General features: G+C 39.4%; 1 protein-coding gene across 4 annotated transcripts in view; it reads right to left on the reverse strand.

The window, feature by feature from the left end:
* NASP (nuclear autoantigenic sperm protein) overlaps positions 1-16,739 on the reverse strand; it is a 35,171-nt gene that overhangs the window by 4,104 nt on the left and 14,328 nt on the right. For 2 of the 4 annotated variants that reach the window (XM_082364485.1, XM_082364483.1), the window contains exons 2-9: positions 16,681-16,731; positions 8,820-8,930; positions 7,215-7,295; positions 6,079-6,188; positions 4,397-5,383; positions 677-756; positions 215-300; positions 28-101 (exon numbers count right to left, since the gene is read on the reverse strand). In XM_082364485.1, the coding sequence (XP_082220611.1) occupies positions 28-101; positions 215-300; positions 677-756; positions 4,397-5,383; positions 6,079-6,188; positions 7,215-7,295; positions 8,820-8,930; positions 16,681-16,731 (1,580 nt within the window). The remainder of the gene's footprint in view (positions 1-27; positions 102-214; positions 301-676; positions 757-4,396; positions 5,384-6,078; positions 6,189-7,214; positions 7,296-8,819; positions 8,931-16,680; positions 16,732-16,739) is intronic. The other 2 variants (XM_082364484.1, XM_082364486.1) reach the window with 2 other exon arrangements.

The raw sequence follows: 16,739 nt of genomic DNA on the forward strand, positions 1-16,739 counted from the left end.
AAGAGAGTAAAATGGAAAATGTATTACCAGATTCAACACTAACTTCTCCTAGTTTAAGATGTGCCTGTGCAGCATAAAGCTGAGCTTCTTTCGTGTCTTGCCTAAAAGAAGGAAAGATGGTCAGAAACCTTAATAGCATCTGTCGACCCCTAACTGCTTTCTGTTTTCAACCACCAAGCTCCCAACCTAAGCCTAGAAGCACCAAGAGTTTTACCTTTTAAAAATGATCTTTGCTAAATCCAGCATATCCCAGGCAAGCTCTAGGTTCCCAATCTCCTCTTCTTCATTTTCTTGAAGAGACTGAAGTATATCCAAATCATTAGTATTAGGCAGAAGTACAAGACAGGCATCATTTGATTAGTATAGCTTGGGGGCGTGGGATGGGGAGAGACTGACATAGGATTCAGTTTGTATTTTTCTCCCTAAACCTACAGAATGGACCCCTACAAAGTCTACCCCATATCACCTTATGTCAGTGATAGTTAGCAGTGATATGCTGGGTCATGTCCTAACTGACAGGACCCCCTGGGTTCAAATGGATCTGTCTATTCCCAGCATGAATAAAGGGTCCCCAATCCCTAACCAAGAAACAGCTACCTATAATAATCATGCCTACACTAGTAAACCAAAGTACCACAATAAGAAAGTAGACAATGATACTGAACAAATAGTTCACCTTGTTTTCAAGAATTGAATCATTTGGTGTTTCTTCAGCCTTGTCATTTTCTTTATCCTCCTCTTCTGAGCCCTCGGTTTCTGCAAGTAAAAATTCTTCAGTATTGAGAATACTAAGGATCTGACAAGTCAAAAATTCCAATAAACATCTGTCAAATAACCTATATTCTGAGGTAGGACAGGCCAGATACTAAGCCAAATCAGTTAACATCTGAACTGGATATAAATAATAAAAGCCAGTGGTTAACAGTCTAATTCAAGTCTAATCCAGACTTAGATTGTATAATCTTATAGTGTCTATGGTTCAGAGCTTCAGTGATCAACAGGCTGTGTTTCTCTTCTAAAAGTCAACCTGGACCGTTCAGATCAAAACAGATTAGCTGACTTTTATTCATGGGCTTAGAAGCTCCCATCTACTCAACCAGAATCAGTTGGAGGCCTCAGCCAGTATTCCTGGGGTCTTTAAGCCAATTGTCAGTTAATACTAATAAGGCCAAGAAAATACCAAAAGTTAAATTACTCCAGTCCATTCAAAGCAAGAATACTCAAGAGACTAGCTTTCCCACAACAGAACTGTGGAGGGAAAAGCATAGTCCTTACCAACTCTCACCAATGAGCATGCCACACACTCCAGCCAGCTCTAGCACGTACAGAATTTGAGTGAGCAGTACCATGTTAAAATTTCCAGCCATATCAACACCATATTTCACCATATTAACAAACACTCACAAGTTAACTGCCTGTTAAGGACAGGCTGCTGATAAATAGCTCTACACATTACTTAAGGTTCAAAATGTCAAGTGATTAACAAGTGAACCTTTGGGGGGTTCACAATTCATGAAATGCGTATAATGTGCCTATCTCTGCCATCTTTCCTTAAGCATTTAACACCAGCAGAAAAACTCAAATATTGTCTCCTAACTAAAAACTAGGCCTTAGAGCCATGAAGTCAGGTTAAAGGACTTTTATCTAACAATACTGCTTCAGGATGGGAATAGGCACAGAAAAGTCCTATAAGGACAAACTAAAGCCCTCTAAGAACCAGTTAAAGTTACAAGCTAATTACAGTTAACCTCTACAGCAAACAAATCCCGTTTTATCAAGTGCCTCCCTTTTCTCCTGTTGACTATGTAATTTGGTGCTTCTGAAATATAAATAAGTACCCACACCACCATACACCATTATCTTTCCATGCCCAAATTTCGAAGTGGTGTACTTAGTTCCCTGATGTTAGACTAGATGGGTGGTTTTACTGATTCTAACAATGAAGCCCATCCTCCACCAGAATATATGACAGGTGAAGCAGATCTTTGTATTTCTCACAATACTAAAAAAACCAAACGCCTTACCTTCCCAATTTGTAGGAAAATTTGACAAAATGTTGTTATTCTATATCCTTCTTACTTATCTGGTATCTGTTCCACTCATACCAAAATGCTAAAAGTTGACATCTAATTTGGCATAAAATATCTAGTTATTTGGAGTTTTACATCAAATTTTTAAACTAAAATTCTTATAATGGTCTGAGAAAAATATTGGTTTCTCTTGAGGAATCTGCACTACCTTCATGGAATGGTGGAGAGGGAGCTAGGTTAATGAGAAAGCCATTACTTTAAAGTAACACTTTCCAACCTGGTAACCTGTACCCACATATTACTAGGAATGCAATGAAGGCCTCAGTAAAGAGATCTGTTAAAATATTTTCTAAGCTTCTTTGAAAATGGAGTCTTTTTTGTGGTATGCCATCCTTCAGAGAAAGGGAAACAATGTTTTATAACATACCATTTCTCTGATCTTGTAGCATCTTCAAAACAGTATGGGCAGAGAGTTGTGCAAACCAGAAGAATGACTCTCAAAGGCCAAGTAAAGGCAATCTGCTGATTCTCTGGTTATTCTAGCATTCCCAAAGGATAGTCAGGAAACACTACAAATTGACTGGTACAGTCTATCTGAGCATGGCCAAGCTTTATGCCTACAGCATTAAAATTTTGTTCACTTACCAATCATATCTAGGGTGACAATTAGAAAAGAATAGGCTTATTATCTTTTTTTTTTTTTTTAGGGATATAGAGAGCCCAAGAGATGGCAGGAAATGGAGGTTTTAAGAGAAAACCTCTTTTAAGATTTCTGCAGGCTAGTGTTACCACGTAAATTTCTGACAAGAGGTGGGTTAAGGGAAGGGATGAAAGTTGCCTTCCTCAGTGTGAGGTATCTTGGGAAGAACAATACATTCAAATCAGATCTAGGGTCAGATTCCAGTACTATGATGTACTGTTTGACCCTAAACAAGTCACGTAACCCCTAAGCCTCAGCTTCCTCATCACTATAACTGGAGTAATACTACCTACTACACAGTACTGTATTTTGGAATCAAAAGTAATGTATGTGAGAGAGCTCTAACAATGTTACTTGTGAGACTCAATTGAATAGTTTTTGAACTGTGGAGAAATATGACATCTCTACTGTAGCTTATTATTCAAAGTCCAACTTCAGAGAGCCAGCAGAGCTTTTTACTACTCTAGCTAATTATCATTAAAGATTAAGACATGGGAGGTTTTTTTAAATTGAGGAATTCAGTTCTGTGCTTTTTCCATAGATATCTCCTAAAGCCCAATAAGCAGCCCAATGGTTCTACCATTTAGCCAATTCACTTCTGGTTACCATGCCTGTGCTGGCTGGAGTACAGGGACCTGCACATAGGTAGAAGGAAGTTTACCAGAATTAGCTACACATATTGATAATGGGTCTTTGAACATCTAAAACTTAAGAGAACTCGAAGTAGTCTGTCAATTATGTAAGTAATATATATGTGTAATAATGATTAATTGGAATATACCTATGGTTATTAATAACAACGTTAGATAACTCTTATGGACAGTAGAATCCTCAAATGATAGTATAACTCAAGTCAGACGTGCCAGTTATGGAGTTGCTAATTAGAGGCTTATACATCTTGATGAAACTGAATCACAATTAGACCAATAATACTATATAAAGCATCCACACTTTATAATGTTCTAAGTAACAAAAAATTCAGTTTAGCAGCCAAAGCAAGCATGAAATGAGGGGGAAAAGCAGCAAGAGGGCTTAACTGTTAGGTTTTCTGTTATCTTTGGAGGGGGCTAATTTAACTAATGTGAATAAGCCTCTAAACACTTACTGAAGACTAAAAGTAAAGATTACCAGAGTTCTTCCACTCTGGCGATAGACCATTCAAGGGTTAACTGCCTTCATTTAAACGGCATGCCTGCTTAAGTGTATCAATTCAGTGGATTCTACTGCTCTAATTCTGATTCCTAAAGCAGAGAAAAAGGAACCAAGTGAACAGTAAATTTAAAAATCAAGAGGCATGCAAGTGAACATCCATTCAGCATTCTCTGCCAGCCTAGCCCACTATTTCCCTATCTACCCCACTTCCCACCCACCTTTATTGGCTAGTATGGTACAACAAGTTACTGATAGCTAGCCAAGTCTCAGATATCACAGAAAGGCCTATTTTGCAGTTAGTAAAGCGTTAGTTTATAAGCCAGCTAAAGAAGACTTGCTTTAACTTGCTCAACTTATCACCACCTTCTTAAACTATCCCCATTTTCACTTAGCCCTCTCCTAATCCAAAGGCAGACGGAAAATCCTGAATGGAAGGCTGACTTTTTTACCCATGATTAGTGAGTCAAATCCAGAATGTACTCCACCCACTGCAGCTCTTGCATGTCCCGGTTACCTTCACCCTCTTTCATCTGTTCTTCTTTGTCTTGTGTTTCTTCATTAGCAGCTATCTTAACTTTGTCTTCAGGGGATTTCTCAGTAGCCCCCTGGGCTACCTTAGTCTCAACCCCATCTCCAGCTGCCTCAGACTCTTCTGTAGACAGCGTAGTCTCCTCCTGGCTAGGAACCAACTCTGCCCTGACCTTCTCCTCTAGTCCTGAGCCATCTTTTGTTTCTGTCCACCCTTCTGCATCAGTCTTCGGTTCACTGGGAGTGTGATCCCCTGCAGCTGATAGTCCGTTGACTGCACCATCCTTAGGGAGAACTGGGTCCTCCTGCCCAGGCTTCTCAGAGACTTCTGATCCAGCTTCTGCAGCTGAGGCCTCTGCAGCCTGTGCTGTCACCTCTGGTGACTCTTCAGCAGCAGGCAATTCTTGCCCTACCAACTGCTCAAGAACAGCCTTTCCTGGCTCACTTGCAGAGACAGCTACCTGCTCCTTTGGCTCATCCCCACCCACATCCACTGGCTTGACTGCTTCTATCTCCACTGCAGTGCCCTGCTTTTCTAGAGTCACAACAGGTTGCTCTTCTGAAGCTTCTTTTGGCTTCTCCTCTATGCTCGCAATTACTTCTCCCTGACCTCCTTTTTCTCTGCACTCTTCTTGGACGTCAGTTCCAGAAACTGATTTTCCTTCCTCAGCATCTGGTGTTTCCTGTTCTGGCTTCTTAGAAGTGACTTCAGCTTCATTCAGTCCTTCTGGTGCTGCTGTTCCTTTTCCCTCTTTAGTGGTTTCAGTTAACTGATCTGGAGTTGATTCAACTTTTTTCTGTAGTTCCCCTGCAGGCTCACTTATATCCATATCTTCTCTTCCACCCTTCTCCATATCAGTTTCCTGTTCTTTATCCGTTTCAGGCTTTACCAGAGACTTGTCTTCTGTTTTTTTGGCTTCTTTTTCTCCCATGGCGTCATAAACCTGTTCTCTCAACTCTTCCCTTGCTTCCTCTACATGGTTAAAGAACATGAAGCATAAACATGTCTTCGAGTTTAATGATAAAGGCATAAATGGAAACTAAAAATACATTCCCTTTAAACCCTCAAACAGCCTGGCTTATGTTTTAGCAGATGGCCTGCAAATTATCTGCCCCCTTGAGAAAAGCAAAGGGAAACTCCCAGCTAGCAGAGCAACTTACTGCAAAAGAAACCCAAGCTCCTTAAATTAGATACTATTTTACTTGAGCATTCTGGTATCAGTTAGGTAAGAGATGCCAAGCTTTACATTCTCTTCTAAACACTATATAGACCTCCATCTGATATGTAAAATTCTAGCAGCCAAACTCAAATTAGAAATTAACATTTAATTTTCTTAGATACAAAAAAATGTAAAAGGGCTCCAAAAGCACAGCCATTAAAATAACTGAGCTGCAAAGCTTTTTAAAATTCACATCAGAAAAATATTTAAGGTTGTTTTAATACTTAAAACATCAATTTAAATAACCAGATTTATTTGGGAAATTAAGTTATCCCCTTACAAAAGCCTGCTATCAGTTTCAGTAATCAGCCACCTCCCCTGCAGTCTCCACCAGATGCAGGTGTCACCCCAGGAGAGACCATTCAAGATAAGGAGAGCCCTATTTCCATCACTTGTACACAAGAAATAAACGTCGCATCTCTTGAATGTCACATGCAACTCCACATACCATCTATGTTATCATTATTTTCTACCAGAGTTTCTTCTTCTGTTTTTTCTCCTTCCTCCTCTTCCACATGCACACCTTCCAGGGCATTTCCCAACACACCATTCTCCATTCTAGCAGAACAAAAGGAGAAAGCACTAAAGGTATGATGGCTAGAACCTAACAGTCTTTGTAAGACAGAAACTGTAGTCCTGTATTATAAAAGCAACAGAAGAGTAAGCAAGTACAGAGAATATAAACTATAAGCACTCATGAAAGAAATGCAATGATCAAAACTTCTAATATAAATTAAGGCTGTAAGAGCACTGAAAGAAATAAACATACCCTTTTTATCCAGCCACCTGAAAAAGCACTGATGACTCTTATCAAAAGGGCCATATTTCCCAAACTTCTCATCCACCTACATTTCTCTAGATGGCCAAAAACATTCTGGCAAGGTTTTCATGACAAATCCTTAGAATGCTCTACAAAATTAGAAAACTTAGCAGAACTAAGATTAAATAGATTACAGAATATTTGCTACTCTGTGTACCCTCAATATATTTTATTCTGATTAATAAATTCTGGTGGAAAATACACAACTTTCCAACAGTTAAGACTACTTGTGAGTCTTAAGACATTTTCACATGCCAGTGTTTTCAAATTGTCCTTCATTCAGTCCTTCTTATGGATGACTGTTTTGGGCTAGCTGAGAGTGCTTTCAAAGGTTCTCTCTCTAAATTGGACTTTGATAAATTACTGACTATTCACTAATGGAAAGACCTCTGCTTCTAATTACTGCAAAAGTCAAAACCTAAGTATAACTTTACTCTTTGTATCAAGTGCCTTTCAAAACTCCCATCAAGTGAATTCTCTGGCGGTCCAGTGATTAGGACTCCATGCTTTCACTGCTGGGGGCACGAGTTCAATCCCTGGTCGGGGAACTAATATCCCACAAGCCCACGGCACGCCCCCTCCCCCAAAAAAACTTCCATCAATCTTTCATGTTCCTTCTAAACCCCCCCAGTAAAGCCAGTCTCACTTAGCTCATGTGAAATCTCAAAGCTAGTAAACCATCTTAGCAAACAAAGAAACAAGTTTTTAAATAGACTACTATGATACAAAACATATTACTTAAAAACTTGGCTTGAAAGACATACCTTGCCAACTCCAGAAGTGATTTCCCATAGAAAAAGAAGGCTTCTCCACATTCATTAGCTGTCTCTCCATACTTCTTACCTCTACAAAGAGAATAAACAGCTAATTAACATCTAGTCTAAAATTTTTTTCCCCTATTTCTTTAGCTATAAAATGACATTTCTTCTGTAACACATCCTTCTAGGAAACCAATGCTCCACTCCTCTTGCTTTGAAGTCAAGGTCCAAGGGACTTTAAGAATGAATGAATTAATGTTGCCTGTTCTTCATCTATATAGTATATAATTACAAATTTAGATATATAATATACATTATATAATTAGAATATAATATATACTCTAAAAGACATCCATTTGCTACAGTTATACTATATAATCTAAGAGCCAAATTACATTAATAGGCGTTTCTCCTGGTATAAGATAGGGGTCAATATGGGCCAGAATATTGTTAGAGGGCCTTTGGCTGGGACCTAAAGCATGAATAAGGTCCATGGAAAGGCATGATGATAAAGAGTTAAGAGCATGTTCTCTGGAGCCTGACTGCCTAGGTTCAAATCCTGCCTCTAACTTTTAACCTTAGTCAAGTTACTTCATCTCACAGTACCTTAGCTTTCTCATCTGTAAAATGGAAATGTTAAGAACCGGTCAGAGCTATTGCAAGAACTAATTAAGTTAATGTATATAAAATCATTTAAAATAATGCTTAGAAATACAGATAGCACTATATATACAAATTCAAGCTATTAATATCTAGACAGGGAAGAAGAAGAGGAAAAAAATCACAAGTGTGATAAATGGTAAGGAGGAGGTACTTTATGTGGAGTAAGGAGACCAGCTTTCGTGGGGTAAAGGATTGGCAGAAATCATGCTAAGTCAGGCCAACTAATAGCCTAAGAGATTAGTGAGAGTAAACAGAGCAACTAAACAAAGAAACTATTGTGATGAAGGTCATGTTTAAGGGTAGCCTACTAGAGTAGAATAATGTATCTCAAATTTTCCTCCTAAATACCCTTAATGGCAGGACAGTGAGAAAACTGAACTTTCCAGGAATAAGGAATAAGCTAAGAAGCATGTTTCTATGTGCTTAATCTTAAAAACTTAGATTTTAACATTTTCATTGTAAGATAACCACACATTTTTATATAAAAATACCTAAATACTCAGCATCAGATGAAATCTGGGCCCTACCCTTAGCACACCACTGAATACCAGAACCTCAGCTCTTCAGACTCAGGTGATGATGAAGAGGCCAGAGGCCAGAGGCCAATAATCTGACGAGATTATTGCAGACATCCAGGAATAAGATTCTGTTCTAGAGGGAGTAAGTGTTGTGGAAAAAAATGGACAAATATGACCCTGAACCAAAACCAAGACAAGTTAGTTAGTTAGTGATGAACAGAAAACAAATTACCTTAACTCAGGAAAATCAAAGGCTGAAATTAGTCAGTGATATGTAAGTTTTATAGTTATAGGAATAAATTTACACATGAAAAATAATCAAATCTTCTTAAACTCTTGCTCTTTATTCTTTTTATCCCGTTAAACAACTTTTTATGATTCAAGTTTATTAGGAACACAATAGCCCATCATAGCAAAACACAGTACTTACAAAAGACTAGCTGCTTCCTGGAAGGCATTGACAGCTGCTGGAATATCCCCCATCACCAGATGTTTCTGTCCTAAACCCAATAGTTTCTTAGCTTCACTATCCACATCCAGACTGCAAGAGAAAGATTTTTTTCAAACGTCAAATACTTTTGGAACCAACATTTTTGGAATACCTGCTACATTTAAACCATAATACTTTCTTTAATTTCTTTAAACTTCTGAACTACTCTGGCAAGGCTTAGCTAACCCACACTTACCTATCACTAAAAAAGCTCACTACTAAGATATATGAATGGTAAATAAGCACATGAAAAGATGCTCAACAACATCAGTCATTTGAGAAATGCAAATTAAACTCATAATGAGATACTATTATACTCCCATTAGAATGGCAAAAATGTAAAGACTGACCACATCAAGTGTTGGCAAAGATGTAGAGCAACTAGAACTCTCATACTCTGCTGACAGGAATGTAAAATGGGAGAGTCACTTTAGAAAACAGCTGGCGAGTTTCTTAAAAAGTTAGATATATACCCATCATATAATATCTAGCCATTCCATTCCTAGGAATTAACCCAAGAGAAATGAAAGTATATACCCATAAAAAGACACGTACACATATATTCATAGCAGCTTTATCTGTAGTAGCTAAAAACTAGAAACCCAAATGGATAAATTGTGATATATCCACAATATGGAATATCAATAAAAAGGAATGAACTGTTGAAACACATAACATGGATGAATCTTGATTATGCTGAATCAAAGATGCCATACCAAAAAAAGTACATACAGTATGATTCGATTTAGATAATGTTCTACAAAATGCAAACTCATCTACAGCGACAGAAAGTAGATTAATGGTTGCCTGGAGAGGGAATGAAGTACAAAGGAGCATAAAGAAATTTTGAGATGATAAATATGTCATTATCTTATGATATTGGTCTACAGGTATATACACATGTAAAACCTCATCAAATTGCTCACTTCAAAAATGTGCAGTTTAGGGGACTTCCCTGGTGGCGCAGTGGTTAAGAATCCGCCTACCAATGCAGCGGACACGGGTTCAAGCCCTGGTCCGGGAAGATTCCACTTGCCGCAGAGCAACTAAGCTCGTGTGTCACAAATACTGAGCCTGCGCTCTAGAGCCCGCAAACCACAACTACTGAGCCTACATGCCACAACTACTGAAGCCCGTGCACCTACAGCCTGTGTCCCACAACAAGAGAAGCCACCACAATGAGAAGCCCGCGCACCACAACGAAGAGCAGCCCCCACTCGCCACAACTAGAAAAAGCCCACACACAGACCCAACACAACCAAAAAAAAAAAAAAAAAAAAAAAAAACACCTTCAAAAAAAAAATAGTAATAGGAGAAGACTACTTAGAATCTAGGCTAAGACCAAGGAAATAGTAGAAATGGTTAGATTCTCAATATACTTATTTTGGAATTTGCTAATGTACTGGATACATAATTTCTTGAATGAAAAAGTAATAAAGCCAATGCTTTCTGGCCTGGGCAACTGTAATAACAATGGATACTTACTATGTGCCACGTGATAATTATACCTATATTTACATTTAATCTTGGTATCTACTTCATAAGGCTGTAACTTATTATCTCCATTTTACAGATGTGAAAACTGAGAATTAGTGGCAGGGACCATCTAGATCTCTAGATCATCTAGACGATCTAGATCAAGATTTATACAACATTGCCATTTACTGAGATAGCCAACTGAGGGAAAAGCAGGTGAGGGGCAGGGTAATCTAGTTTTGGACACGTTAATTGTAAGATGCCTACTGAACCTCCAAGATATTGAAAGGAAGAGATTCAGGAAATATGTAGGGTCTAGAGATACAAATGGGGTGTCATGCGCTTAAAGCCACAGGCCTGAGCTAAACTGGGGGAGATTACCTAGGGAGTGACTATTAATAAAGAAGTCATAGGACTGAGCCCTGAGAGCATTCCTACATCAGAGGCAGGGGAAATGGGGAAGAACAAGCCCCTGTCACTCCCCCTACTGAAAAAAGAATAGCTAGTAAGGGAAAAAAATATAGTATCCCTGAAGCCAAATGAAGACATGTAAAGAAAGAAGTGATCCACTGGATCAAATGTTACTGACAAGATTAACTAATCACTAGATTAAGGAATAATACAGATGGCATTAATGACCATTAAGCAAGACCATTTTAGAATGGTGAAAGAAAAACCTGAAGAAGGTTCAGGAAATAAAAAAGGGGAGTAAAGAAACAAAGTAACGACAACTCTTTCATGTTTTCTTGTCCAAGAAACAGAAATGAAGTAATAGGTAGAAGGGGATGTGGGGGATCAATGAAGGGTTAAGAACAGGAATACAGTTGGCCCTCCTCATCAACCAAGGATTAAAAATACTCCGGGGGGGGGGGGGGGGGCGCGGTGTGTGGTAATTCCAGAAAGTTCCAAAAAGCAAAACTTGAATTTGCTGCACATTGGCCAACTATTTACATAGCATTTTCATAATATTTACAACTATTTACGTTGTACTAGGTAGTATAAGTAATCTAGAGACAATTTTAAAGTATACAGGAGTATGTGTTCGGTTATATGCAAATACTATGCCATTTTATATAAGGGACTTGAGAATACACAGATTTTAGTACTGGGGGCAGGGGGCGGGGGTATCCTGGAACCAATCCCCCATGAACACCAAGGGAAGACTATGCGATACTTAGTAGGTCGGTACAAATAACCTCATAGGAGAGGAATGGAGTAGTACTGCTAGATAGAGAACTACAAGAGCTCTGTTCTAGATAGATGTTCTCTGCTAGATAGACGACTGAGGATAGATGACTGAGGATGGGATCCACTGAACAAGTGGAAATGTTGGTCTCTATATAAGAGCAATGGGGACTTCCCTGGTGGCGCAGTGGTTAAGAATCCACCTGCCAATGCAGGGGACACGGGTTCGAGGCCTGGTCCAGGAAGATCCCACATGCTGCAGAGCAACTAAGCCCGTGCGCCACAGCTACTGAGCCTGCACTCTAGAGCCCACGAGCCACAACTACTGAAACCCACGCACCTAGAGCCCGTGCTCTGCAACAAGAGAAGCCACCGCAACGAGAAGCCCGCACACCGCAACAAAGACCCAACACAGACAAAAATTAATTAATTAAAAAAAAAGAAGAGCAATGGCTCACAAACTTTTTGGTCTCCAGACTCTTTACACTATCAAATTACAGAAGGTCCTCGAAGAGCCTTTGTGTATGTGAGTAATATCTATTGGTATTTACCATATTGAAATTAAAACTAAAAAAATTTTTAAATATTTTAAAATGTTACATGTTAACATGACTTCTATGAAAAATGACTATTTCCCAAACATAAAAAATGTAGTGAGAAGCACTATTGAACATTTTTGCAAATCTCTTCAATGTCTGGTTTAATAGAAAAGCTGGATTTTCATATTCACTTTTCTGCATTTAACCCATTGGGATTTGTTGTTTCCAGTGAAGTATAAAATATCTGACCTCACACTGATACCTGTTTGGAAAAGGGAGTACTTTAATAACCTTTTTAAATTTTTTTGTGGGATCTTAGTTCCCCGACCAGGGATCGAATCCAGACAGACCCCTGGCAGTGGAAGCGTGGAGTCCTAACCACTGCACCACCAGGGAATTCCCTTGAATAATCTTGTAAATGGCTGTGGATATTCTTCTTTGATACTATAGCAAAACTCAATGAGTGGTAGTTCCTTAAAGGTTATCTGCATTGCAGAATCTGAAGATGTACTGACGAACTTTTCATACTGCTACATTAAAAATCATTGTTCTGGGACTTCCCTGGTAGCGCAGTGGTTAAGAATCTGCCTGCCAATGCAAGGGACAGGGGTTCGAGCCCTGGTCCAGGAAGATCCCACATGCCGTGGAGCAACTAAGCCCATGCACCACAACTACTGAGCCTGCACTCTAGAGCCTGCAAGCCACAACTACTGAGCCCGTGTGCCACAACTACTGAAGCCTGCACGCATAGAGCCTGTGCTCTGCAACAAGAGAAGCCACCGCTATGAGAAGCCTGCACACAGCAATGAAGAGTAGCCCCCGCTCACCGCAACTAGAGAAAGCCCGCGCAGCAATGAAGACCCAACGCAGCAAAAAATAAATTCATTTATTTATTTAAAATAAAATAAAAATCATTGGTCTATCTTGTACTCTGAATAGATCTCCTATTCATGAATGCTTTTGTACACTCATGTACATAAGCAGCATTATTCACAATAGCCAAAAGGTTGAATCAACTCAAGTATCCATTGATAGATGAATGGATAAACAAAATGTGGTCTATACATACAATGGCATATTATTCAGCCTTAAAAAGAGAACTCTGACAGATGCTATAACATGGATTAACCCTGAAGACACTATGCTAAGTTAAATAAGCCAGTCATAAAAAGACAAACGATGTAGGATTTCATTTATATAAGGTACCTAGAGTAGTCAAATTCACAGAGACAGAGTAGGATGGTGGTGGCTGCCAGGGGCTGGGGGAAGAGATGGAACGTTGTTTAAAGGGTAGAGTTTCAGTTGGAAAGATGAAAATGTTCTGGAGATGGATGGTGGAGAGTTTCAGTTCTGCAAGAACGGACTGGCTCCACAGCAACGTACATGTACTTAACATTACTGAACTGTACATTTAAAAATGGTTATGATGGTAATTTTTTTAATATTTATTTATTTATTAGGCTGCATCAGGTCTTAGTTGTGGCACGCAGGATCTTCGCTGCAGAGCGCGGGCTCTAGAGCACATGGACTTCGTTGCCCCGTGGCATGTGGGATCTTAGTTCCCCGACCAGGGATCGAACCCAAGTCCCCTGCATCGGAAAGCGGATTCTTAACCACTGGACCACCAGGAAAGTCCCTATGATGGTAAATTTTATGTTATGTGCATTACACCACAATATAAAACAACAACAACAACCACCAATTTCATCAGAAGAGTCTTGAAATACTGGGACTACATGAGTCAGGCTCAGGTAGTCAATACAACTTCTAAGATCTTAATTTTCATTTGAAAGCTCAAATTCTATCACTGACAACAGATATTCTCAGTTGCTTCCCTTAAAGTGACAGCCTCACTTTATTAATTTTTGAGAAACTGTCTGCCAAATACCCAAGTCTGAGTAATCAGTCTGTTGGTCTTCCTTTCAAATCCAGAATTCCACGAAAAATTTAATTCTTAATTCAAACAGTCACACAAATGCTTTTCCTAAAGACAACCATCTTACCTACCTACTTCAGGGTGCAGAATTAGCATTCCTATTTCCCATTTTGTCACACAGAATATTCTAAAACCATGTAGTGAAGGACTGAGAATAAATTTATTAGTTTCTATTGCTTCATCATGGAAGCAATAGAAGTGAAACTGGGAGTGAACTACTTGTACTGCCTTGACCTATGTTAAATAAAGGGCCAGCAGGTTTACCCACCATTGCTTTTGCACCATTAGTGCCAATGTCAACCAGTGAAAACGGCAAATGGTCTACCAATTACGAAAAATTTTGACCTTGTGGAATCTCTGAAAGGGTCTTGGGGATCCCAGGGGCATACAGACTGCACCTTGAGAACCTCTGAATAAGAGCATGGACCAACATCCAAAAGAAAAGAATGTGGGACTTCCCTGGTGGTGCAGTGGATAAGACTCCCTGCAGCCAATGCAGGGGGCCCGGGTTCGATCCCTGGTCAGGGAACTAGATCCCACATGCGTACCGCAACTAAGAGTTCGCGTACCACAACTAAGGAGCCCGCCGGCTGCAACTAAGGCCGAGAGCAAACAAATAAAAAGGAAAAAAAAAAAAAAGGAAAAGAATGTGTGGGTACAGATTTTAGAGTGATTAAGAAATTCCTCTTCCTACTGCTTATTACTGAACAATCAAATTTTTTATAAATTTATTTATTTTATTTATTTATTTATTTTTGGTTGCATTGGGTCTTCACTGCTGCATGCAGGCTTTCTCAGAAGTTGCATGCAGGCAACTTATTCGTTGTGGTGCATGGGCTTCTCATGGCAGTGGCCTCTTGTTGCGGAGCATGGGCTCAGCCACGTGGGCTTCAGTAGTTGTGGCACGCAGGCTCAGTAGTTGTGGCTCGCGGGCTCTAGAGCGCCGGCTCAGTAGTTGTGGCACACGGGCTTAGTTGCTCCACAGCATGTGGGATTTTCCCGGACCAGGGCTCGAACCCGTGTCCCCTGCGTTGGCAGGCGGATTCTTAACCACTGTGCCACCAGGAAGTCCCCAATCAAATTTTTTTAAAAAGTAAAATCATCAAGTAAGAGCAAGAAGACAGGTGATGGTACTGCATGTTAAGAAGTTACTCAGCAGAATGAGAGAACAACTTGGCCAGGGAAACATGCTATAGTTGCCAGGCAGTACTAAATAACCATTTCAGATCAGCTGTTACAAATTTATGAGACTAGTCATGTTTTTTCCAACCATCCTTCCAAGTTTCTCTGAGAATCAGATTATCATGCTCCTCAAAAGATCATCAATGCTTAGAATATAAATAATCACATATCAGCAGTGTTCCAGGGGTCACGTAGCCTAGCTACATTTATACCTTATTCTCAGTCCAGAAATTTAATACTACGGTATATACCAAGACTCTAAAAAGGTTATGTAAATGTGTGTTTAGGACCAATCCTGAGCAGTACTCCTTCCACCCAAAAACGAGACTGACTCACAAATCAGTAGGTAGTATTTATAAAAGACACGGTTTAAATAACCAAGATAACAATGGAATTTAAGACCACACTGTGAAATGATGAAACAAATGAAAAACTTACTCTTAAAAATAAAAAGGTGCAGATATTTTGCATAAAGGATTAAACAGAATTTAGAACAGTAATTTTCAACCTAAGTGAGCTTAAGATTTAATTTTCCAAAACACTCATACACTCAACAAATGAAATCTGTAGGAATGCAACCCAGGCATTTACCTTTTGGATAAGCTTTCTAGTTAATTAATTATTATGCTTACCTCTGGTTAAAAACCACGGTCACATCCAGATGGGGAAGTTACATGGAAGTACGTGTGAGCTCAATATAAAATTTAAAACTTTCAACCAGAATAACAACAAAATTGAAAATGGCAACCTTACAAAACAGAGATCTAAATCAGTAGAAGTATTCAAAGAAAGAATAAGTTAGGGACTTCCCTGCTGGTCCAGTGGTTACGAATCTGCCTTCCAGTGCAGGGGACGCGGGCTCGATCCCTGGTCGGGGAACTAAGATCCCACATGCTGTGGGGCAAATAAGCCCATGTGCCACAACTAGAGAGCCCGTGCGCCACAACTAGAGAGAGGTCTGCGCTGCAATTAAGATCCGACACAGCCAATAAATAAATTAAAAAAATATTTTTTAAGAAAAGAGTAAGTTAGGGACTTCCCTGGTGGCACAGTGGTTAAGAATCCGCCTGCCAGTGCAGGGGACATGGGTTCGAGCCCTGGTCTGGCAAGATCTCACATGCTGCAGAGAAACTGAGCCCATGCACCGCAGCTACTGAGTCTGCGCTCTAGAGCCCGCGAGCCACAACTACTGAGCCTGCATGCCATAACAACAACAGAAAAATAAGTTAGCATTTGCCAGGCATGTTGGGTACTAAGTAAGAAGAAGAATTAAACAATTTTTTCAATTCTAATATTTTAATCAAATACAAAAAAACCTGACGACATCATTGTCAGGACTCCATACTTTAAATTAGACAGGTACTTTAACATTCAGTCTTATTCGTTACCTATTGAAAATAATGAAAAAAACTGCCCTCAAGTTACATAGCTCTTAGTCTATGTTCCAGATATAAATCTAATTGTACCATGTAAATAATCTTACCTCTCCACTTTATCTGTAGAGGTAGAAGGAGCAGGGACATCTTCTTCAATTCTGTAATA

Source organism: Balaenoptera borealis (genome assembly GCF_965194805.1).
Source record: "Balaenoptera borealis genome assembly, chromosome: 1".
Classification (NCBI taxonomy): domain Eukaryota; kingdom Metazoa; phylum Chordata; class Mammalia; order Artiodactyla; family Balaenopteridae; genus Balaenoptera; species Balaenoptera borealis.